At 41.8% G+C, this 25,765-nt stretch overlaps 2 protein-coding genes across 5 annotated transcripts in view; both read right to left on the bottom strand.

The window, feature by feature from the left end:
- Window positions 1-6,269, bottom strand: part of LOC139415190 (RAC-alpha serine/threonine-protein kinase) — a 44,231-nt gene extending 37,962 nt beyond the window's left edge. For 2 of the 3 annotated variants that reach the window (XM_071163088.1, XM_071163091.1), the window contains exon 1: window positions 6,096-6,244. The gene's annotated coding sequence lies outside the window, so the exon portion shown is untranslated. Of the gene's footprint in view, window positions 1-6,095 lie in introns of all 3 variants that reach the window. The other variant, XM_071163089.1, reaches the window with a different exon arrangement.
- A 6,344-nt stretch (window positions 6,270-12,613) lies between these two features.
- On the bottom strand, window positions 12,614-25,662 carry LOC139415182 (adenylosuccinate synthetase isozyme 1 A). Of its 2 annotated transcripts, XM_071163078.1 has the most exons (14): window positions 25,224-25,560; window positions 18,744-18,846; window positions 17,370-17,432; window positions 17,165-17,215; window positions 16,566-16,632; window positions 15,626-15,733; window positions 15,436-15,517; window positions 15,011-15,137; window positions 14,556-14,710; window positions 14,274-14,398; window positions 13,951-14,048; window positions 13,650-13,799; window positions 13,474-13,564; window positions 12,614-13,397 (listed from the first exon to the last, which is right to left on the bottom strand). In XM_071163078.1, exons 1-13 carry the CDS (start codon window positions 25,389-25,391, stop codon window positions 13,512-13,514), a joined length of 1,350 nt encoding a protein of 449 aa, XP_071019179.1. In that variant the 5' UTR covers window positions 25,392-25,560; the 3' UTR covers window positions 12,614-13,397; window positions 13,474-13,511. The 2 variants fall into 2 exon arrangements, with proteins under 2 accessions (XP_071019179.1, XP_071019178.1); XM_071163077.1 differs by having other exon boundaries at window positions 12,614-13,564; window positions 25,224-25,662.
- Window positions 25,663-25,765: the final 103 nt, after the last annotated feature.

Here is a 25,765-nt window from a genome sequence, read left to right as displayed (position 1 = left end):
AGCCTGGTTCCCCTCTAGGTTTCTTCCTAGGGAGTTTTTCCTAGCCACCGTGCTTCTACACCTGCATTGCTTGCTGTTTGGGGTTTTAGGCTGGGTTTCTGTACAGCAATTTGAGATATCAGCTGATGTACGAAGAGCTATACAAATACATTTGATTTGATTTGATTTAGAAACAGGCAGGGTTTATGATTAACAATTTATTGTTTATGACTTTGTGGCTGTGGTAGCTAGTGATGACCCCTACTTTGCAAATTGCTAGTGCCATTTATAATTGGTTAGACTAGGGTATAACCACCCTAAATAGACAGGTTCCAGACTGAAAATATGCTAAACATTATTTTGATAAAGACAAAGTTCATATTTTCATCAGAATCATTAAGAATAGACCTACTCACCAAACACTGGTGTCCCAATGTGGAATTGTTAACAGTCAGGATAAACTATATCAAAAATGTCTGTATATCGAAAAGAAGACCGATTTTTTGGTTTGTACCCCTAAAAAATTTTTTTCAACTCTCAAATGATCACTGTTTGAGAATAAGTGTTCCAGACAGGAGATGTGCATCACTTCTATTCTATTTTTTACTAGAAAATGTGTCTTGACTGTGATAAGGGCTCGGGAAATAAGAGCATCTTGTCTGCTAAATTAACAAAACAAGGCTATGCCATTGCACAGCCATAGGCTCCTACAAACAAGCACCACACTGCTGAAGGTTCAAATGATAAAAGCTTGATGATTAGTTGAATCAGCTGTGTAGTACTAGGGCAAAAACTAAATGTGCACCCCTTTGGGTCCCCAAGACCGAGCATGGGAAACCTAGGCATGTAGACAAATTCACCACAAACAAATTCCAGTGCAGGCAATGTGTTCTAAAAACAGCTTTTATTTATTTATTATTAAGAGTACTGGAAGAAAAAAAAAGTAGTGCGAGTACTCAAACAGTTGAAAAAGGTCAAAAATGAAGTAAGCTTTATGTGACATTCTTTAGTGCGGACCCATCACACCCTTTTGCTTTGAGAATTCACAGATTTTACGCATCAACCAAACTTCTGGGAGAGCGCGATGGTCCCTTTCCGATTTCCTTGGTACGCACAGAAAGAGACCACAGTGTTCCTGCCTGTAAACGACAGAAATCTTTAACAACAGCCCTCTTGCCCATGTGGTTAACTCCCCTGCCCCAACGTGCAGCACAAACACACACTCGTATTATGCCAGCAGAAGCACATGGATGCACAAACACACACTCGTATTATGCCAGCAGAAGCACATGGATGCACAAACACACACTCGTATTATGCCAGCAGAAGCACACGGATGCACAAACACACACTCGTATTATGCTAGCAGAAGCACATTGATGCACACAAAACAGCTAACACTAAATCATCCAACAACAGACATACAAAACATGTAAGAAACAGAAACACTCACTCCTCTCACACCTTATCAACAGCATGCAGCCCAACACATGGGAGCACATAGAAACATGTGCAGTAAACACATTCTCACAAAAACACCTACAGGCTGATACAAATGGTCATGTCATGCACACACAAAACCAGACTAATAACTCTAACAAATGCTACCGTACCAAAACCACACAAAAATGTCTCATACATACAACACACACACACACACACTGACATCTCCTCCTGGTTCATGCACACTCCTGCAGCCCAGAGCGCTCCACCCCTCCCAAAGACGCCTGCACGTCCCCCCCACCCGCCCACCCCGCCACTGCCGGCTGGCTGCTAAGGGGAAAAGAGACTTGGCCCATGGCCAAAACACTCGCTCCCTCAGACACACACACACACACACACACACACACACACACACACACACACACACACACACACACACACACACACACACACACACACACACACACACACACACACACACACACACACACACACACACACACACACACACACACACACACACACACACACACTGCAGCACTCGAATGAACCCAACGCCCTCACAGCTGGTCACGTGGCCAAGCCAGAGAGGGAGGGGAGGAGAGAAGGAAGAAAGAAGGAGAAAGAGTAGGAGCGAGAGAAAGACTGATACAGAGGGAGGGAGAACGAGAGGGAGGAATGGGAAATGAGGGAGGGAAAGAAAGAAAGAGGGAAAGAGGAAAAACAGAGGCCCCTTAGGGCTGCCACCGCCACGCCTAGTTCGACATTTGTGGCCTCGTCATGGTGGAGTGTGCACCACGCGCCCCAGTGTCAGGGAGCCAGGGAAGCTGCTGCAGAGAAGAGAGAGGGAGTGTATAAAATACAGCAAGAAAGAGGATGGACTCTTCTTCATGCCACGCAGCTGCACATCCACAGCTGGGATTTGGGGGATGTCAGTGGACATGCCTTGACATTAATTAACATGTGGAGTAGCAGGGTTTTATGGTGAATAGGGTGCATCCCAGCAGCGGCTCTGTGCAAGTGTGCCTTTCAAAGTACAGGAGATGTTGGCCCTTGAAAAGGATGATAGCAGGAAAATAAACCTGCAGTTTTGTCAACGGATTGAGTTAACACACAAAGTCTGCCAGGCCCGAAACTGCAGACGGTAGATAATATGCATGAGCCAGTGTGTGCAGTGTAAAGGCTGAGGGAGGACTTTTATGTGGAATCACCCTTAGTCCTAACGACTCATACATGTAGCAGCTGTTTCTGCCAGGTACAGTTCCTGACAGGTAGAGTTCCCCAGGTTCATTCCACTAAATGGGTGAAATGATGCAAATACAAGAGTCAGCCACGTTGCCCATACTAGACATACTATTTTATTTGCTGTTCTGTTTGGTTACTAACCAGGTGACCACTGACCATGTTAGCTAATGATCCCTCATCTTCTAGTACACAATATTCTAAAGAAAGACCCCCAATCCTGTGTTGTGCGACTTTCTTCAGATTGACTGTTGTTTCCAATCATGTCTGGCAACTTTGAATAATCTGCCAGAATCAATTGAGACAGAAACGTGACAAACGTTACTCATGTAATCAGTGTGGAGGTAACTTCTGTTAGGAGTTGTTTAAAAGAGGCTGTCAATATCCTCACATTCAGCAGGCCGTCAATATCCTCACATTCAGCAGGCTGTCAATATTCTCACATTCAGCAGGCTGTCAATATCCTCACATTCAGCAGGCTGTCAATATCCTCACATTCAGCAGGCTGTCAATATTCTCACATTCAGCAGGCTGTCAATATTCTCACATTCAGCAGGCTGTCAACATCCTCACATTCAGTAGGCTGTCAACATTCTTTGCATTAATTGCTAATGTTCGGGAACAGGCTGAGCAAAAGGGAACAATGATTGGGTGAATAGCATAGAAGGAGCATTTACAGGACCCAAATATAAAACTCATTTCCAGATCCATTCCTTGAATTCTAATGACTTTGGACAGGGTGGTTCGCCTCTGAATTACAGTGTTTAGATTGTTGTTTGTTTTTATGTTAGGTAACTAAGCAACCACCACCCCCCCTTGTTTTCAAATGGACCACCTTGAGTGAGTCGCCACATTTTTCCTGAGGAGCGTGAAGATGGGTAAAAGAGTGCTTATTTATGCAATTAGTGTACAGCATATTTTACCTCCCTGTAAAACATAAGCATATGAAATACACTCAGCTTAGTTAAGAGAGACTATTACTGGGTGTAACAACTAGGCTGGCGCTGTAAGCTTGACTGGATGTCTGTGCGTGAGAAAGAGTTCAAAAGAGACTGACTATGGATTGCAAACAGAAGTGGCTGTTTTAAGGTGGCTGTGGCTAGTTAATTCGTAAACCCTTGAGAAGTAGCCATGATTAGACGTTTCTTCCAGACCTCATCTGTCTAGACAATAAATTGGGTTGAAAGACTCAAATACTGACATGTTGTTTGACTGATATCCTTCATGCTGCCCCACTCCTTGACCTCTGATGGGATTCAAAGGGTTATCTTTCCCAAACACACAGAGACAGTGAAATGCTTTGAGGGTTGTAAGAGGTGAGGGTGGACCCCTTGTCAAAATGTCATGAGATCTGGAGGTTGTGTGTATGTCTGTGTGTGTGCGCGCGGTTGACATTGTCTGATAGTACATCTGAACCTCTTGGCTCGCTGACCGGCACAATACGCTTGTCTGTGCTACAGCAGCAGACTCCAGAGACATTCCTCATATTCAGGCTACAACCAAATATGAGGTATTTACATCCACAGGGCAAACAGTTCACACTGCTGCTTACTTCAAAAAGTTGTCACAGCCTGTCTCTTGCACTCTCCATCCTCTGGTGTGTTTTTTCAGTCTTTGTATTATGTTTTAGGTCTCCTGTTCCTCAAAACAACCCCAGGCACACACGTTATATGTGAGACGTTCGTAACCATCTCATTTCTGGCTTCAAAATTATTTATCTGCCATGTTTAGCAACAACTGTGAGTAATGACCATGATCAAACAAAGATATTGACATTTAGTGGAGAACTGTTCCCAACTGGAATGGATTATTTTCATGGCAACTTGTTTGTTTTAAGCCTCACTATGATCCCCCTTCCTCCTCCGAAAAACTGTCAGTGGTACCCTGGCATCACCACAACTCTGCCTTGAATCCTGTCTGACCTCCTTGTTAGTGTGTGCTCTCTCTCTTCTCAAGGTAATCCACACACACTAGATTTTAGGAGCATGTCTAAGAGGAGATAGCAGTTGTGTGAGAGAGACAACGTGTGTGCGTGGTGTCTGATTTAATTTGCGTGTTATTCATTATGCTCACAATAACCCTGCCCTTGGCTTGGACATTGGTATCGAAAGATGCTGAGTTGGGTACCAGAGGAAAGCCTTGCTACATTTTCACTGGTCACTTTGTCAGTGTAAGGGTTTTAAGTAAATTTTTCTGTTATGTAATTGTAGTGTTTTGAGAGGTATTTTTGCTGTAGGCATAATTTCAGCTCAATTATTCCTGGAGATTGATAATGAATACTAGCCTCTGTCCATCACATCTTGTTTTTAAATGCTTCAACACAAACACACAATCTCACTATCTCCTAAACTTTCTATATTTTGTTCTCTAAGTAATATGGAGTAAAAGTTAAAAAATCATAAAGAATCATGGTGATTACTGCACTTCCTCACCTATGGCAAAATCCATAATTGAGAATAGGCAGATGCACTGTAAATCTGACAGTTTAACATCACATCATTTTTGCAAATGGCATGTCATGACACAAATCTATCACACAAAGACAGTGTGAAATCCTATATTTTTTATGCAGTAAAATAGGTAATTTAGAACTTCATACAGTGGTTGCTTTTCATGAAATACATTTTGTAATTAAATCACCGTTTGAATACAACGTTTCAGCCAAACTTTTAGGGTTGACACACGATATGGATACGTTTCCACACTATAACGCAATAAGTGGGGGCCATTGGTACAGTAGGGTTACAGCACACGTGTTAGCCTACTGCAAAAAGCAGGTTCCCTTATTCTCAATGGTTAGCCTACTATGTAGAAAATATATCAATGGAACAACCTTCAAGTCCCGGTCAGTTATTTTAGGTTCATCAATAAAATAATTGAACGAAGTTTCAACTAAATTAGGCTACAAGACAATAATGAGTGAATAGGCTGAGCTTCACCAAAGAACAAAAAGATGTTGGAAAACTTATTGGACTTCTCACTAATAACGCTGTACGGCGGATTTACACTCCTTGCTGTGGCCAAATGATGCCAAGCGGCATAAAGCAAATGTACTACTAACATAACAATTAATGACAGAGAAATGACTTTAGTTTCCCGAGCACTGTGCGCGACACCTAAAAAAATAAGATTTTATAGTAATTATGTGAACCCTTCGTAAATATAATGTAAGAAATGTAATAACGTGCATTACTGTGGAAATGAGCTATGCGTCACAAAGCTACACATTACACACAGTCGGCTAAGTGGAACAATATCCCGAATTGTAAATATTTCTCATATTTTGGCTCGTTTTTTTTTTACAGTTCTAGGCCTAGCAGTAGATTGGGTGAAGAAGATATCCGCATCCCACTGACTACAATGGGAACTACCCTTTCTGGCATGACTGAAGACTGAAACAACAAAATAAGAAATCAAACACAGTACTGTACCTTAACCAATTCAAATGTTATTCCGGGCCATTGCTTGGACTCTTTGACAATTTATCAGCAGATATGTCCATGCGTATTCGTTAATGTATCCTCGTGCACAAGAAGTCTAGCCTTTCTCCCATTAAACCAACCGAGCCTTATGTCTGAACGACATTTGAATCGCTCCTGGGTCCTAAAGCCAACTCTATACCTGTACCGTAACCTCATTTGCCTTTTCACCCGTTTCAAGAGTTCAGTGTGTGCGTTGCATTGAGTGTGTCACTCAAGATGCAAAATGCCACGTTTTCTGGGACTGTGTTGTTAAACTAGAACGTTGTACGGGATGATGAGGATAAAATTGAGCACTTTACTGTAGGCAGAAACAACTTGCTTTGTATCTATCTAATGTATTTACGGGTAATTGAGAGAATATTTTGTTTAATTGAGAGAATATTCTATCATCATTATTGCTAAAATGAGAATTAATACCCATTATGAGTCTATAATTTATGCAGAAAAATACCCATTAGTTATGTAAGGTAATTACTTACAGTATACAGTTTAGCAAACCATTAGTTGGGCTCTTCTTTCTTGATAGGTTACATGAATGGCACATATTTACCATAATAATTGGGAGGGAGTGCATTAGAATTATGGTGCAGCGTTTGTGTGTGTGGGGTGGGGAGTAGTGTGTGTGTGCCTACTCATAGTACACATGAAAGTGTGTAATAAAGGTGTAAGTGTGTAATAAAGGTAATGCCACAATGACAACACTTCAACACAGTTTCGGTAAAAAGCCTCCATGATGAGATTTAGGGATTCTTTTTTTGCCACAGAGGAAATCCCCTGTCAGAGCCTCAGCCGGTAAACAAGAAGTCAGAGCAGAGTGGGTCTGCCAGCAGGACAAAAGGCCTCCATTCAGCTGGCTCAACTACGAGAAACACACACACAGCCGTGCTTCATGAGCTATTTGTTATTGGAAAACTACTCGGACACTTTTCAGTGTTCTGTGACACCACTTTGGTTCATTGACCTCATTTGGAGTAGTTATATGCTTAACAAGGCTACTGCTGTCTAACTGTTCTGTCTCACAGACTTTGTCTCAAAAAGAAACTATATTTCCTTAAATGTCTACACTTTCATTATCAGTCATAATTTGTTTAGTTATGAGATCAGGAAGCTTATATGTAGGTTGTTTATTTCCATACCTCTTTACTTTGTGACACAGAGAGTTTGGCTTTTATAGTATTACTGTTGTTTAAAGTAATCAACAGAAATGGATTAACGAGCAAACCTTTACTGTATATTATACTGTATATTGACCCCCCTCACTCGTTCTCTCTCTTTCACCCTCTCTTTCTCTCTCTCTCTCTCTCTCTCTCTCTCTCTTTACAGTGCATTCATAAAGTATTCACACCCCTTCACTTTCTCCACATTTTGTTACATTACAGCCTTATTCTAAAATGGATTAAATAAAACAAATGTCCTCAATCTACACACAATACCCCATAATGACAAAGGGAAAACATTTATCTATATAAGGTCCCACAGTTGACAGTGCATGTCAGAGCAAAAGCCATGAAGTCGAAGGAATTGTCCGTAGACCTCTGAGTCAGGATTATGTCGAAGCGCAGATCTGGGGAAGGGCACCAAAACATTTCTGCAGCATTGAACATCCCCAAGAACACAGTGGCCTACATCATTCTTAAATGGAAGAAGTTTGGAACCACCAAGACTCTTCCTAGATCTGGCAATCAGGAGAGAAGAACCTGATGGTCACTCTGACAGAGCTCCAGAGTTCCTCTGTGGAACCTTCCAAAGGGACAACCATCTCTGCAGCACTCCACCAATCAGGCCTTTATGGTAGAGTGGCCAGACGGAAGCCACTCCTCAGCAAAAGGCATATTACAGCCCGCTAGAAGTTTGCCAAGAGGCACATAAAAGACTCTCAGATCATGAGAAACAAGATTCTCTGATTGAACTCTTTGGTCTGAATGCCAAGCGTCACGTCTGGAAGAAACCAGGCACCGCTCATCACCTGGACAATACCATTCCTACGGTGAAGCATGGTGGTGGCAGCATCATCTTGTGGGGATGTTTTTCAGCGGCAGGAACTGGGAAACTAGTCAGGATCGAGGGAAAGATGAACAGCGCAAAGTACAGAGAGATCCTTGATGATAACCTGCTCCAGAGCGCTCAGGACCTAAATTAAAGGGGAAAACCACACTACAGGCTGATCCAACTTTGATGTAATGTCCTTAAAACAAGTCAAAATGAGGCTCAGTAGTGTGTGTGGCCTCCACGTGCCTGTATGACTTCCCTACAACGCCTGGGCATGCTCCTGATGAGGTGGCGGATGGTCTCCTGAGGGATCTCCTCCCAGACCTGGACTAAAGCATCCGCCAACTCCTGGACAGTCTGTGGTTGGAGTGAGACATGATGTCCCAGATGTGCTCAATTGGATTCAGGTCTGGGGAACGGGCGTGCCAGTCCATAGCATCAATGCCTTCCTCTTGCAGGAACTGCTGACACACTCCAGCCACATGAGGTCTAGCATTGTCTTGCATTAGGAGGAACCCAGGGCCAACCGCACCAGCATATGGTCTCAAGGGGTCTGAGGATCTCATCTCGGTACCTAATGGCAGTCAGGCTACCTCTGGTGAGCACATGGAGGGCTGTGTGGCCCCCCAAAGAAATGCCACCCCACACCATGACTGACCCACCGCCAAACCGGTCATGCTGGAGGATGTTGCAGGCAGCAGAACGTTCTCCACGGCGTCTCCAGACTCTGTCACGTCTGTCACATGTGCTCAGTATGAACCTGCTTTCATCTGTGAAGAGCACAGGGCGCCAGTGGCGAATTTGCCAATCTTGGTGTTCTCTGGCAAATGCCAAACGTCCTGCACGGTGTTGGGCTGTAAGCACAACCCCCACCTGTGGACGTCGGGCCCTCATACCACCCTCATGGAGTCTGTTTCTGACCGTTTGAGCAGACACATGCACATTTGTGGCCTGCTGGAGGTCATTTTGCAGGGCTCTGGCAGTGCTCCTCCTGCTCCTCCTTGCCCAAAGGCAGAGGTAGCGGTCCTGCTGCTGGGTTGTTGCCCTCCTACGGCCTTCTCCACGTCTCCTGATGTACTGGCCTGTCTCCTGGTAGCGCCTCCATGCTCTGGACACTACGCTGACAGACACAGCAAACCTTCTTGCCACAGCTCGCATTGATGTGCCATCCTGGATGAGCTGCACTACCTGAGCCACTTGTGTGGGTTGTAGACTCCGTCTCATGCTACCACTAGAGTGAAAGCACCGCCAGCATTCAAAAGTGACCAAAACATCAGCCAGGAAGCATAGGAACTGATAAGTGGTCTGTGGTCACCACCTGCAGAACCACTCCTTTTTTGGGGGTGTCTTGCTAATTGCCTATAATTTCCACCTGTTGTCTATTCCATTTGCACAACAGCATGTGAAATTTATTGTCAATCAGTGTTGCTTCCTAAGTGGACAGTTTGATTTCACAGAAGTGTGATTGACTTGGAGTTACATTGTGTTGTTTAAGTGTTCCCTTTATTTTTTTGAGCAGTGTATTTTTTAATACATTTGTAAAAATGTCTAAACCTGGTTTTGTTTGTCATTATGGGGTATTGTGTGTAGATTGATGTGGGGGGAAACAATTTAAGGCTGTAACGTAACAAAATATGGAAAAAGTGAAGGGGTCTCAATACTTTTTGAATGCACTGTGTATATATATATATATATATATATATATATGTATATATTTTCCGGTAAGAACTCAGCCCCCCAAAGCAAAGGTCAGATTGCCAAAGCATCTGGCACCTTCTTCTCCCCTGAAGTGTTTTTCTTACAATTACACACAGCCAGAAAAAAATAGAGCTCTTAAATCCAATTAATGAGAAGATAACCGTTTCTCCCTTGGGTCTTTGTGATGACACATTTAGTGATGCAAGGTTTTGTTTTCTTCTAAAAGAGAAATACGGTATTGCCCAAAGCAACAGACACCTGCCGAGAACTGTTTTAGGTGTCATTTAACACTTTAATTGACCACAGCTTTCACTTTTACACATCGCTACCTCTTCAAAAAGGAATTTCCATGGCAAAACCACAGTATGGTTACTGTATGTTTTAACTCAAGCTGCAACAAATTATTTTTCACTAATATCTGTCAGGTCTTTGAGTGTTATTATGACTGGATGTTTTCCCAGATGAAGCAAAGAGAGAAAGAACGAGAGAAAGCAAGAGATAGAGAGGGGGAGGCAGAAAGCAAGAAAGAGAAAGCAAGAGGGAGAGTGAGAAAGAGAGAAAGCAAGAGAGAGAGGAAGAATGTGAGGTGAATAGAAAGATAGAGCAACAGCAGAATTGGAGGCAGATGGTGTGACAGAAGACAGCGACACCCCTACTGTGCAAAATACTGAGTGCCAGTCTGTGAAAGAAAGCCACACAGAGCACCTTTTCTCTTCAAGCCCAATCTGTCTTTGCTGTGTTGCCCACTTATAGTGAGGGTCCTACTGGGAAGGTTATTGTAATTGAGACACACCTACAGTATCAATCTACAACAACGATGTAATAGTAATGCAACTACAATCTAAAGTAATTGCAATGTAACTCACCTCAATTTAAGTATTGTGCTTCAACTGTTCAAGTTCTATGTGGGATTTAATGGCTTTGTTTGAAATCAGAGCCATTTTAGCTCGTACATATCTCTCTGAGGTGCTTCTGAAACCCAGACTCTAGCATGTTGTAAATTACATTACAAGAAATAAAGAACGTGGACATCCTCCTCAATATCGGTAATTAAAAGTTTTCCAACAGCCAGTATAAAGCCAGAAGCAAAGATATGACCTCGCTTCAACATTACGTTAGTATTGGCTCCTGCTGGACCAGAGGAACACAACAGGTATAACAACAAGCATCCAGAAAAGAAGGCACAAACACATAAATATAAATGTACAAGGAGAGGAAGAGATGTTAAGTAGCGAAACAGGTGAAAATACCTCCTGTTCCTCCCCTGCAGGGACACAGTTCCAGGAACATTTTCTCATAGCAACTATGGATTTAATGTCAGTAAAAGAGACACAATGGCCCCCTGCTAACCGGATGAGAAACTCCAGCAGGCTTGTATCTAATATGCTCTAACCTTCTCATGACACAGCCCATCCCTGGGTCACGGTCTCTGGCTATTTTCAGGGAAGTGACAGCGGGTGGCGGTGGCCTTCTGGGGTGACACTCAAGAGCAGGTGGGAGGGTCATGGGGACCAGGTGTGGTAAAAGGGACAAGTGGCTGTGATTTGATTTCAAAGGGTCTTAATCTGATAACCTGAAATGGCCAAACAGGAGCCTCATTGCCACTATTTCAGCAGTGAATGGCGGTGCAGTCGTACCGGCCTGTCTGATGAGACTAAATAGAGACAATGTTCCCATCACCACTGACTCACCAGCAGGTTACTATCCACACCGATGCCAAATAAATAGAGGGATTTCAGGTTCTGACAGGTGGAAAGAAAGTCCCTTGAATGACATTTTCCTATGTATTATGTCCACCTATTGTGTTCTCAGAATGGTGCAGATAAAGGTAAGGAGATAGAAAGAGGAAACCCCTTCAGACTGTAGAGATATGCAGCCAATTTAAATAATCCAGTGCGGTACATGATGTCAATTCCCCAGTATTCGCCAGAGTTCTGCCTACTGTTATCTTTTCTTGACAGAGGGGTGAGCCAGAGATGTACACTACCGTTCAAAAGTTTGGGGTCACTTAGAAATGTCCTTGTTTTTGATAGAAAAGCTAATTTTTTGTCCATTAAAATAACATCAAATTGATCAGAAAGACTGTGTAGATACTGTATTGTTAATGTTGTAAATGACTATTGTAGCTGGAAACGGCAGATTTTATGGAATATCTACATAGGCTTACAGAGGCCCATTATCAGCAACCATCACTCCTGTGTTCCAATGGCATGTTGTGTTAGCTAATCCAAGTTTATCATTTTAAAGGCTAATTGATTATTAGAAAACCCTTTTGCAATTATGTTAGCACAGCTGAAAACTGTTGTTCTGATTAAAGAAGCAATAAAACTGGCCTTCTTTAGACTGGTTGAGTATCTGGAGCATCAGCATTTGTGGGTTCGATTACAGGCTGAAAATGGCCAGAAACAAAGACCTTCCTTCTGAAACTCATTAGTCTATTCTTGTTCTGAGAAATGATGGCTATTCCATGCGAGAAATTGCCAAGAAACTGAAGATCTCGTACAACGCTGTGTACTACTCCCCTCACAGAACAGCGCAAAATGGATCTACCCAGAATAGAAGAGAAGTGGGAGGCCCCGGTACACAACTGAGTAAGAGGACAAGTACATTAGAGTGTCTAGTTTGAGAAACAGACATCCCGGAGTCGCCTCTTCACTGTTGACGTTGATACTGGTGTTTTGCGGGTGCTATTTAATGACGCTGCCAGTTGAGGACATGTGAGCCATCTGTTTCTCAAACTAGACAAACAAAACATAGATAATACACAACAGATCAATGTATGTGATGTAGCAGATTTATTTGCATATCAGATTTCCACTTGTAAAAGTCTTGCACTAGAAAACTTCTTAGGTCTCACAGTGTCATTTTCTTAGCTGTTACAGTACAGTGTCAATGGGGGACATACTATTACTGGGAAAAAATCAATTTGACTGGCAGAAAAATCCATAGAAACCGAGCTCTAATTGCTACAACAATACATTTGTTTTATATAACCAAATGTGTCACAGAAGCAAATAACAAGTTCCCTGTGATTTTTCAACATAGTGTGGACAGCAAAATACAGTATTGCACTTCAGTTCATGGACAAGTATCAGGACACATGACTTCCACCTTGACAACAACATGTCATACAACTACCTCCTTCTGGCCATTGCACATTGCATTGTTCAAAATAGTTTGACATATCAGCTGTAGTTCTAGCATGCAAGTACTATATTAGACAGCAGATACTGGCCAATGTTAATTAAAGTCTAAACAACGTAGGTTAGCTGACATGACGGCAATATCAAATCAAAACAATATTCAACAAAAGACGAAAATGCTGGATCAGTGCAAAGAACGTAATTGGAACAGAAACAAGTCTATTTGAACTCACCTAAGACAATTTCATGGTTTGTAAATTGCAACAGAGAAGAACTACTGTGACACAATCAATATAACTATTATTTGCTCACGTTATTGTGCTTTTTGAACCATGTATAGTAGAGCATGGTGGTTGCACAAACTCTCATTTGAACCTGTTTGTTAGTCCAGGAGTTGGGGTCTGTGCAGCTGCTGCAGCCCCTTAAAAAAAAAAAAAACATTTTCAAAACAGAAGAAATCTGACCAGAGAAGATAAAGCCATACCACCTCAATTCACCTTCATGGAGAGAAGAAGGACAAAGGTCTTGTTGTGTCCTAGAACGTCTGGATCATAGACTCCCTGGCCTTGCCCACTCCAACCCATTTGACTGGAAAGAGAAAAAGTTGATTCCATATTGATTTATTGAATTTTAAAATAACATGTAAGTCCTGCATTTGGAAGAGAATACTTACTGGGTACACCAACGTGGTTCTCCACAAAGCGAATGTAGTTCTGGGCTTTGCCTGGCAGATCTTCCCACTTCCTACAGGCTGAGGTGTCACTCTTCCAGCCAGGCAGTTTCTCGTACTCCACCTCCACTTTCTGCAGGACGTCCATGTTAGCTATGGGGACATGGGTCATACAGAATATAGAGAAAGGTTTCGTGTTAACAATTTCCAAATGAATCTTATAACGCCAACATCATCTTCTTTGTTTGATTCACCACGTATACATGTATGAAGAGAATATGTACACTTGTCTTGTCAGTCTTACCTGGAAAATAGGGAATCTTTTTGCCCTTGAGTTTATAAGACACTCCCACTTTGATTTCATCCATCACATCAAGGATATCAAGTTTGGTTAATGCAAACCTGTTATTGAAGAAAACAGGGTAAAAACGTAACATATATCTCTAATCTCTTGTCAACCCCTAATTAAATAAAGGTTCAATAAAAAATAAACATGTAATTAAAAAATGGCATCTAAGCTTAAAGTTCCCAATAAGATCCACTAGGTGGCAAAGTAGCCCAACTTTTCTATTAAAAATACAGGACTGCACAACCGTAGGGCAGGGCAAACCCTGCAGTGAAACTCACGCCGTGAAGCCGTTTATCATATTGGCGTAACGCAGGATGACCAGATCCAGCCAACCACAGCGTCGTTTCCTCCCTGTGGTCACGCCCACCTCATGGCCCCGCGTCTGCAGCAGCTCCCCAACCTCCTGTAAGAACGGATGACAGTAGAGAAGCTGGTCTGAGCAATCAACTACTCTATTCTGTGTAGACTTGACTACTTCGAGTTGAATTCTAACATCATGTTCTACAATATAGATCTCCTCTAATTTGTATTTAATGTATCATGTTTGGGGTTCGACTCACATTGAGTTGTTCAGTGGGGAACGCCCCGATGCCCACCCTAGTGGTGTAGGCCTTCACCACCCCGTACACATCACCAATGTTCAGAGGGGGGATGCCCAGTCCTGTACACACACCACCCACGGTGCAGTTTGATGATGTCACAAATGGGTATGTACCTGGGAGATGAGCGCAAGATTTTAAAGGAATGCATTTGTGATAGCCTCCTGGATGTGCACCAGACCCAGAACTATCGGGCAATGTCTACTTTTGAAATGTCCTTATTCCATTATAATGACTATATGTGGTGTCAACAGGTGTAAACAAGGACTGTGTAGACCCAAACACAAACCTACTCTAAGGATACATACCATGCCTACGAACATACCATGATTCTCGGGCCAACAGTGCTTACTCATATTCATGCATCTATACCCACCTCGTACGGTCAGCCATAGGGGAGTATAGTATTTCCTTACCAAAGTCAATGTCAAGCAGGGCAGCGTTCGCGCCCTCCACCAGTATCTTCTTAGGGGGTCCATTAATAGCGTCGTACATGAAATAGACACCGTCTCGCACCATGGGTCTTATCCGCTCAGCATACTCCTAAAAGGTTAGACAGGGTGCATAGGTGAGATTTGTTCCTACTGTATGGATAGATGGATCATGAGAGCAGAGCTACTGTAATTGTCATCTGCTTCTCCGATGCTAAATTTAGACATCACCCCATTATGTGGTACATTTCAGGGTCATTATGGGGTGATGATGATTATGATGAGTTAGGAGTATGCCCAATTCAGACATACTTTTTCTACTAGCTGAGGGGGATTGTTTACCCCATCGCCATGTCAACACATAGTGTACACAAACAAACACGTAAAAAAGTGCACTTCATGAAACTCACCTTTAATTTGTTCAGCTGACCATCAACATCTACCACCAGTGTGGGGAACATGGCCTGGTACTGCTGAGCAAGGTTCTTGAACCTAGAACCAAGTCACCATCAGAAGAACATGAATATACTGTTATTTTCATTATAAATGTTCCTATTGTCCAGAGAGCCAAATGCCAACTGGTCCTCCCCATAACCTTACCTCGTAGAAAAGTCTTTGAAATCATCTAGAAGGTCACAGATACGCAGCCCCGTACGTGACGCTTTGCTAGAGTAGGTCGGTCCGATGCCTTTCTTTGTGGTTCCAATACTGTATGAAGTAAATGTTGAATTATAACACTAGAATTGAGGAAAATAATATTTCAACACTACAGGAATGCTAATAAAACACTTAATCTGGTAACACTTTACTTAAAGCCTGCAGGTAATGCTTAATAGGACATTACAAGCGTTGTGTGCCTTTGTAATGAATCATGATTCAAGTCTTACAATGCATTATTCAGTGGTGTCATGTAAGTACTAATTATGTTTCTCTTCTGGGGTATCTGCACTTTACTTTACTACTTATATTTTTGACAACTTTTACTGCACTACATTCCTAAAGAAAATAATGTACTTTTTACTTCATATATTTTCCCTGACACCCAGAAGTACTCGTTACATTGTTCATGCTTAGCAGTACAGAAAAATGGTCCAATTCAGGCACTTATCAAGAGAACATCCCTGCTCATCCCTACTGTCTCTGAACTGGCGGATTCACTAAACACAAATGCTTAGTTTGTAAATTATGCCTGAGTGTTGGAGTATTCCCCTGGATATAGGTCAATTATAAAAACAAGAAAAAAAAATTCAGTCTGGTTTGCTTAATATAAGGAATTTGAAATTATGTTTACTTTTACTTTTGATACCTACAGTAAGTATAGTTGAGCAATTACATTTACTTTTGATACTTGCGTACTGTAAATTCAAAACCAAATACTTTTAGACTTTTACTCAAGTAGTATTTTATTGGCTGACTTTCACTTTTACTTGAGTCATTTTCTGTTAAGGTATCTTAACTTTACTAAAATAATGCAATTGTGTACTTTTTTAGTAGTGTTGTTTGAGCCCTGCAGAAAAAAGGTGTAATTTACTGTTCTTACTTTATCCCGTCCTGTGCTTGTCTCTGTACCTCCTGGAGCCCGTCGACTGCCTGGTGGAAGTCAAACACTGTCCAAAGGGTAAACAGGTTATTTCACGCCATGGACACATAAACACAACAGCATAACGTGTCACTGGAACATGTGAGCAACATGAGAGTCTATGGGATAAATGCATCTCCAGGTTCTATAATTATCTGCAACAACTGTTGACAAACTGTTGTCACAACACCAACGACACGAAGTACAAACATATACATCAATTAGCAATTGATTTGCGAACAATCAGCAATAATCACATCCGTTACTGTGCTTGTTTGTCTGTTTTAAGTGCTATCTTGTTTGTCTGTTTTAAGTGCTATCTTGTTTGTCTGTTTTAAGTGCTATCTTGTTTGTCTGTTTTAAGTGCTATCTTGTTTGTCTGTTTTAAGTGCTATCTTGTTTGTCTGTTTTAAGTGCTATCTTGTTTGTCTGTTTTAAGTGCTATCTTGTTTGTCTGTTTTAAGTGCTATCTTGTTTGTCTGTTTTAAGTGCTATCTGAACGACATGTCCTTTGCCCTCTCTTTTAAATGCAGCTGTTTTCCCATGAGACAGTTAGTTACCAATGTGGGCCCTGTCTGATATGATCAGTCTCTTCTCCCAGTCTTTAAGGCCTGTGGGAAGGAAACATAAAATAGTGAGGCAAAATCCCTCTGTCCTCTCATCTGCTGACTGCTGTTCCTTTCTAAATAGATTATCAATGTGAACATTCTAAGACAAACTATAGGCTAATTACTCCACTTAACATTGATATCTGAATCTTCCAACCTTTCTTTTCATTTTTTTCCGCTTCTTCTAACAAGCCTGGCAGATGAATGACCACACCATTCCCTGCAGAGAGAGAAGGGATGTTGTGTGTAAAAATAGATGCGATTTGATATGATTTTTACATACAGTACCAGTCAAAAGTTTGGACACAATAGTGAAGACATCAAAACTATGAAATAACACACACGGAATCATGTAGTAACCAAAAAAGTGTATTTTATTTTGGAGATTCTTCAAAGTAGCCACCCTTTGCCTTGATGACTGCTTTGAACACTCTTGGCATTCTCTCAACCAGCTTCATGAGGTAGTCACCTGGAATGCATTTCAATTAACAATTCAATTAAGCCTTGTTAAAAGTTCATTTGTGGATTTTGTCCCTTCTTAATGTGTTTGAGCCAACCAGTTGTGTTGTGACAAGGTAAGGGTGGTATACAGAAGATAGCCCTATTTGGTAAAAGACCAAGTCCATATTATGGCAAGAACAGCTCAAATAAGCAAAGAGAAACGACAGTCCATCATTACTTTAAGACATGAAGGTCAGCCAATACGGAAAATGTCAAGAACTTTTAAAGTTTTTAAAGTGCAGTTGCAAAAATCATCAAGCGCTATGATGAAATTGGCTCTCATGAGGACCGCCACAGGAAAGGAAGACCAAATAAATGCTTAACAGAGTCTCAACATCAACTGTTCAGAGGAGACTGAGTGAATCAGGCCTTCATGGTCGAATTGCTGAAAAGAAACAACTAATAAAGGACACCAATAAGAAGAAGAGACTTGCTTGGGCCAAGAAACACGAGCAATGGACATTTGACTGGTGGAAATCTGTCCTTTGGTCTGAGTTCAAATTTGCGATTTTTGGTTGCAACTGCTGTGTCTTTGTGAGACGCAGAGTAGGTAACCACATGTGTGGTTCCCACCGTGAAGCATGGAGGAGGAGGTGTGATGGTGCTTTGCCGGTGACACTATCTGGGATTTATTTAGAATTCAAGGCACACTTCACCAGCATGGCTACCACAGCAGTCTGCAGCGATACGCCATCCCATCTGGTTTGTGCCAAGAGTGTGCAAAGCTGTCATCATGACAAAGGGTGTCTATATTCGAGAATCTAAAATCTATTTTGATTTGCTTAACACTTTTTTGGTTACCACATGATTCCATGTGTTATTTCATAGTTTTGATGTCTCCACTATTATTCTACAATGTAGAAAATAGTAAAAATAAAGAAAAACCCTTGAGTAGGTGTGTCCAAACTTTTGACTGGAACTGAATGATTTGACAGTAGGCCTACATCTTCCTGGCAAACCAAAGAGCAGAGTGACTGGTCAGGGTGAACAGTGGCAAACTGCTGGTGATAGGGAATAGAAATGTACACACCGATCACAGAAACAGCTTTGGAGTTGATGATCCCACTGGGGAGGAGGTGGAAGTCATATTCCTTCCCATCCACCACCACCGTGTGACCTGCGTTGTTACCGCCCTGTGGTCCGAAAAACAAGAAGAACAGAGGGCACTCAGGAATTTAACAAACGTATGGGTTATTTTATCTAATCCAACAAGTCTCCCCTATCTAGGCCATCCCCTCCTCCCCTATCTAGGCCATCCCCTCCTCCCCTATCTAGGCCATCCCCTCCTCCCCTATCTAGGCCATCCCCTCCTCCCCTATCTAGGCCATCCCCTCCTCCCCTATCTAGGCCATCCCCTCCTCCCCTATCTAGGCCATCCCCTCCTCCCCTATCTAGGCCATCCCCTCCTCCCCTATCTAGGCCATCCCCTCCTCCCCTATCTAGGCCATCCCCTCCTCCCCTATCTAGGCCATCCCCTCCTCCCCTAATCCCCTCTTCTCTGTTCCAGCCCCCCCTGCCTGCAGATACACAAGACTGACTAGTCACTCTATAACACGCCCTGGGGGAAGGGTGCCTGGAGAAATCGTTTTTCCCAGATCAAACTAACCGGCAGTCTGCAGAACTAGACTATAGGCTATTTTAGCAGCAGCAACGATCGGGACAAGGTGACACGACACCCCCACACACACGTACTCCATGTAGTCTGGGATATGGGGAGTGGAGTGCAGTCTGCCCTTCTCATGTATCCATGCTTCCCCAGGCATGTGACTCCTCTTTATCCCCTAGGCTGGCAGGCACACTGGAGGAATGGGGGCATCCCAAACTGACACTTAAATCAAATAACATTTTATTGGTCAGATACACATGTATAGCAGATATTATTGCGGGTGTAGGCGAAATGCTTGTGTTTCTAGCTGCAACAGTGCAGTAATATTTAGCAAGTAATATCAAAAAAAATCACAATACACACAATTTGAAGTATCTTTGTTTGAGGATGTTAAACGTTGCATTTAAGGACCTTGCATCATTGTCCTAAATGTGATGTGTACAGTATGTTGTTACTTCCAGTGTCCCCTCTGCAGCTGTATTTCAATCCTGTCTTTCTGCAGGAACCTCTCTTACGTCTCCACCAGTGGGATCACAGACTTGCTGTCAGGTTTACCAATACCCGTCTCAATCCCAATGTGCTAATGTTAACCAACACGTGTAACACCTCTGCCAATTACAGTAAATAAACATGAAGACATCTCTGTCATCAGCAGAAACTTACTATAAATACGCTCTGCCATATTTGTAAGGCTACTTTCCGACAAAAGACTAGTGTTGCCAGTCAAAGCCAGTCAAAGGACCAGAATGTTCTTGATTCAAATGATTTCCACCGGAGCACTGAAAATGAATACGGAGTGAACAACGTGAGGCTAGTATGAAAGAATGAATCTAGAAAAATACTTACGTTAGTCAAACATGCCAACAAAAGTTCAGAGATTAAACACCATTTGGCGATATTCAATAACATAATTCATTACAAAATCCATGAAAACAGCCTTATCTACACAGACAACTCAGAATGATAGCATTGAGTGACCTTAGGACACTGCTGCCCATTTTCACTGCCAAACACTCTCAATTAGGATGACTGAACACCACTCTTCAAAAATGCCATGGTTTTGAATACCGGATAGAGAATATTTCGGCGTCCAATTGATGGGAGATTTTGTATCTCTGACTTGTAGTTTTGTGTTGTCGCTGGACAAAGTGGTCACTTAACGTCCCAAGCATCTCAAGAGAGTCAAGATAAATTTGGATGAAACGCCAGGGGAAAACACTGTATTTTTCCACTGCAGTAACTTTTTTGTGACCAAATGGTAAACATGCTGAAGCTGCTAAAATTGATTCCTGATTTTAACATCTTTTATCTCAAAACATTCCGAAGACCCCAGTGTTAATCAGAGAACACAGACGAAAGCCAACATGTCTCTGTCACTTTGCATAACTATAACACGGATTAAATTCCCTTGGGTGACATCGGTGTCAGAAGTAGGAGAGATACAGTGTGTATACTGTCCACGTCAGTGGGGCTAGAGTTGCATAATGGAATGCATTATAAGCTGTATCCCATAGAAAGGGGTCTGGAGCTACTGACACGATGGATGCAAACTGTCAAAGGCTTGTGATCCATTTGTAAAGGGATGCGCTGACAGGGGGACTAACAAGGGTCCAAATCCCAGAAACCACACTGTCACCCTAATTGGTTGCAATATGTTGACAGGAGCCTTTCCAATAAATAAGTAATGTATCCCTTTCAGTCAGGACCGTTTCTAGCTTTTTGGGAGGCCTAAGCAAGATTTGGAGAAAACAATTAGCATTTTGCTATAATTACTACAAGGTTCAGATAGCTGGCTAGACTAACTTACCTAGCAATCTATAAAGTGTGAGCTGACGGACTCAGTGGCAGCCCGTCCATTACAGCATTAGGGGCGGTGCCTCACTATTGCAAAAATATTTACAGTACCAGTCAAAGGTTTGGACACACCTACTCATTGCAAGGTTTTTCTTTATTTTGACTATTTTCTACATTGCAGAATAATAGTGAAGACATCAAAACTATGAAATAACACATATGGAATACCGTAGTAACCAAAAAAGTGTTAAACAAATCTAAATATATTTTATTTTTGAGAGGAAAATTTCAAGAACTTTGAACGTTTCTTCAAGTGCAGTCGGAAAAACCATCAAGTGATATGATGAAACTGGCTCTCATGAGTACCGACAACACAAAATAAATACCCAGAGTTACCTCTGCTGCAGAGGATAAGCTCATTAGAGTTAACTGCACCTCAGATTGCAGACCAAATAAATGCTTCACAGAGTTCAAGTAACAGACACATCTCAACATCAACTGTTCAGAGGAGACTGCATTAATCAGGCCTTCATGGTCGAATTGTTGCAAAGAAACCACTACCAAATGACACCAATAATAAGAAGAGACTTGCTTGGGCCAAGAAACACGAGCAATGGACATTAGAACAGTGGAAATCTGTCCTTTGGTCTGATGAGTCCAAATTTGAGATTTTTGGTTTCAACCGCCGTGCTTTTGTGAGACACAGAGTAAGTGAAAGGATGATCTCCGCATGTATAGTTCCCAACGTGAATCATGGAGGAGGAGGTGCGATGGTGTGTGGGTGTTTTGCTGGTGACACTGTTTGTGATTTATTTAGAATTCAAGGCATACTTAATTAGAGGTCGACCGATTAATCAGAATGGCCGATTAATTAGCGCTGATTTCAAGTTTTCATAACAATCGGAAATCTGTATTTTTGGGCGCCGATTTTTAAAAAATTAAATTTTGTTATACCTTTAATTAACTAGGCAAGTCAGTTAAGAACACATTCTTAATTTCAATGACGGCCTAGGAACGGTGGGTTAACTGCCTTGTTCAGGGGCAGAATGACAGATTTTCACCTTGTCAGTTCGGAGAACCAATCTTGCAAACTTACAGTTAACTAGTCCAACGCTCTAACCACCTGCCTCTCATTGCACTCCACGAGGAGCCTGCCTGTTACACGAATGCAGTAGAAGCCAAGGTAAGTTGCTAGCTAGCATTAAACGTATCTTATAAAAAACAATCAATCATAATCACTAGTTATAACTACACATGGTTGATGATATTACTAGTTTATCTAGCGTGTCCTGCGTTGCATATAATCGATGCAACGCTGGGGGATGATTTAACAACAGCGCATTTGCGAAAAAAGCACAATCGTAGGACGACTGTACCTAACCATAAACACCAATGCCTTTCTTAAAATCAATACACAGAAGTATATATTTTTTAAACTGCATATTTAGCTAAAAGAAATCCAGGTTAGCAGGCAATATTAACCAGGTGAAACTGTGTCATTTCTCTTGCGTTCATTGCACGCAGAGTCAGGGTATATGCAACAGTTTGGGCCGCCTGGCTCATTGCGAACTAATTTGCCAGAATTTTACGTAATTATGACATAACATTGAAGGTTGTGCAATGTAACAAAAATATTTAGACTTAGGGATGCCACCCGTTAGATAAAATACCGAACGGTTCCGTATTTCACTAAAATAATAAACGTTTTGTTTTCGAAATGATAGTTTCCGGATTTCGCCCATATTAATGACCAAAAGCTTGTATATCTGTGTGTTATTATGTTATAATTAAGTCTATGACTTGATAGAGCAGTCTGACTGAGCGATGGTAGGCAGCAGCAGGCTGGTAAGCATTCATTCAAACAACACTTTTGTGCGTTTTGCCAGCAGCTCTTCCCAAGCACAGCGCTGTTTATGACTTCAGGCCTATCAGCCTAATGGCTGGTGTAACCCATGTGACATGGCTAGCTAGTTAGCTGGGTGTGCGCTAATAGCGTTTCAAACGTCACTCGCTCTAAGACTTTAAGTAGTTATTCCCCTTGCTCTGCAAGGGCCGCAGCTTTTGTGGAGCGATGGGTAACGCTGCTTCGAGTGTGGCTGTTGTCGATGTGTTCCTGGTTCAAGCCCAGGTAGGGGCGAGGAGAGGGACGGAAGCTACAATGTTACACTGGCAATACTATAGTGCCTATAAGAACATCCAATAGTCAAAGGTATATGAAATACAATTCGTATAGAGAGAAATAGTCCTATAAATACTATATTAACTACAACCTAAAAACCTCTTACCTTGGAATATTGAAGTCTCATGTTAAAAGGAACCACCAACTTTCAAATGTTCTCATGTTCTGAGCAAGGAACTCAAACGTTAGCTTTCTTACATGGCACATGTTGCACTTTTACTTCTCCAACACTTTGTTTTTGCATTATCTAAACCAAATTGAACATGTTTCATTATTTATTTGAGGCTAAATTGATTTTCATGTATTATATTAAGTTAAAATAAGTGTTCATTCAGTATTGTTGTAATTGTCATTATTACAAATAAATAAATAAAAAATCGTCAGATTAATCGGTTTCAGCTTTTTTGGGTCCTCCAATAATCGGTATCGGTATTGAAAAATAATAATCGGTCTACCTCTATACTTAACCATCATGGCTACCACAGCCTTCTGCAGTGATACGCCATCACATCTGGTTTGCGCTTCATGGGACTATCACTTGTTTTTCAACAGGACAATGACCCAACACACCTCCAGGCTGTGTAAGGGCTATTTTACCAAGAAGGAGAGTGATGGAGTGCTGCATCAGATGACCTGGCCTTCACAATCAACCCAATTGAGATTGTTTGGGATGAGTTGGAGTGCAGAGTGAAGGAAGAGCATCCAACAAGTGCTCAGCATATGTGGGAAGTCCATTAAGACTGTTGGAAAAGCATTTTTCCAGGTGAAGCTGTTTGAGAGAATGCCAAGAGTGTGCAAAGCTGTCATCAAGACAAAGGGTGGCTACTTTGAAGAATGTCAAAAGTAAAATATATTTAGATTTGTTTAACACTTTTTTGGTTACTATGTGATTCCATATGTGTTATTTCATACTATTGATGTCTTCACTATTATTCTACAATGTAGGAAATAGTAATGGTCGTTTTGTTATATCCCAAAAAGTTTGTTTAGTTGGCACCATCGATTTCAGTAATCCACTCGTTCAACATGCAGACAAAGGAGTCCAAAAAGCTACCGCTAAAGCGCTTTGTTAAAGCAAGCCAAACTACGTTTCTAATCAATCCTCAGGTACCCTAAAATCTAATTAAACTATAATATTTCATACGGAAAGAAGTATGTTCAATAGAAAAGTAAAATTGGCAAGTGTGCACCCACAGACGGATTTCCAACTGTGACTCCTTGTACCAAAACTCAAAATTCTTCCTCGTTTTGGAAGAAACAAGCCCGAAACCTTGAACAAAGAGTTGACATCTAGTGGAAGCCTTAGGAATTGCATTCTGGAAGAGGGAATTGCATCGGACCCATAGCTTTCCATTGAAAGAGCAGGGGATTTTCGGCTACCATATCAATTATGTTATAGTCTCATACATTATTTTAACATTCTACAAACGTCAAAGTGTTTTCTATCCAATGGTACCAATTGCTGGTCCTGGGCACGTCAGTCAGGCAGAAATTCTGAAAAAAGGGCCCTAGCCCTTAAGCAAATATAAAGAGCCCTTAAGCACATAAAAAGAGCTCCTAACTCCTGTTGAGCCGGGTTCATGTTACAACAGACAGGTATTTCCTTGAATAAACACAGGGTCTTTCAACCCAACATTTCACGGTGCTGCATTGAAATAGTTAATGCCCAATCTGCTTTCTCTCATGCGCCTGGAAACAAAATTAACGTTAAGGCACTATGAATCAATAGATAGTTTTCACAATGGCACCTACTTTACACTGACTGACATTGCATAGAGATGCACAGCGGAACAGCTGGAATTGTTAACAGGTGCGTAAAACAATGTGTCCAAATAAACATAAAGGTCTTGCAAGTGTAAACTTCTCAAATAAAGAAAAACGCAGACACATATAACAATGAGTACATTTCTTTATGTATTTTATTTCCTCACCTGGCATCTGCAAATGATGTCCGACTCTGTCGCCAACAAATCGACCACTTTCCCCTTCCCTTCATCGCCCCATTGTGCACCAAGTACAACTGTCACCTTGTTCCCCTTGTCGTTTCGAGGTCGCTTCCCCCCTGTGCCAGGGTTTGTATAACAACTTTTGTGAGACATATTTATCCTACGCCAGCGCACAGCTCGCAGTAAAATGACAACTCGTATGTGATGAGAAAAATGTCCCCTCAGTGCTCAAGAAGAATTCGGTCTAACCAAAAACGGGTATGCCGCCTGATTACGAGGGGGTACACCAACCGTAGTCTAGACTGCACATGACCTCGTGTCTCTATTTACCGTCAGACCCTTATCCGTTGGTCAAGACTACCACGAAAGCGAGAGCCAATGAGAATTCATATAGTGTAGGCCTAATCATTCTCCGAGCGCTAGTCTCGTTTGGATGAAACTACTCGCACACGTTGCGCACAGTATGTTGAACCACCATATGCAACAATTTTAACTGTGAACATACTGTCCCTAGCTATTAGCACACA

The sequence above is a fragment of the Oncorhynchus clarkii genome, chromosome 8, assembly GCF_045791955.1.
Source record: "Oncorhynchus clarkii lewisi isolate Uvic-CL-2024 chromosome 8, UVic_Ocla_1.0, whole genome shotgun sequence".
Lineage (NCBI taxonomy): Eukaryota > Metazoa > Chordata > Actinopteri > Salmoniformes > Salmonidae > Oncorhynchus > Oncorhynchus clarkii.
This window is presented reverse-complemented; position numbering and strand designations above follow the sequence as displayed.

What these genes read in the sequence shown, in the direction of transcription:
- LOC139415182 (XM_071163077.1), bottom strand. Translation starts at nt 25,391, where the DNA reads ATGTCTCACAAAAGTTGTTATACAAACCCTGGCACAGGGGGGAAGCGA. An exon ending in ACATCATTTGCAGATGCCAG is followed by an intron (nt 18,847 to 25,223) that starts GTGAGGAAATAA and finishes TTCGGACCACAG; the next exon opens with GGCGGTAACAACGCAGGTCA. An exon ending in ATCAGACAGGGCCCACATTG is followed by an intron (nt 16,633 to 17,164) that starts GTAACTAACTGT and finishes CCCTTTGGACAG; the next exon opens with TGTTTGACTTCCACCAGGCA.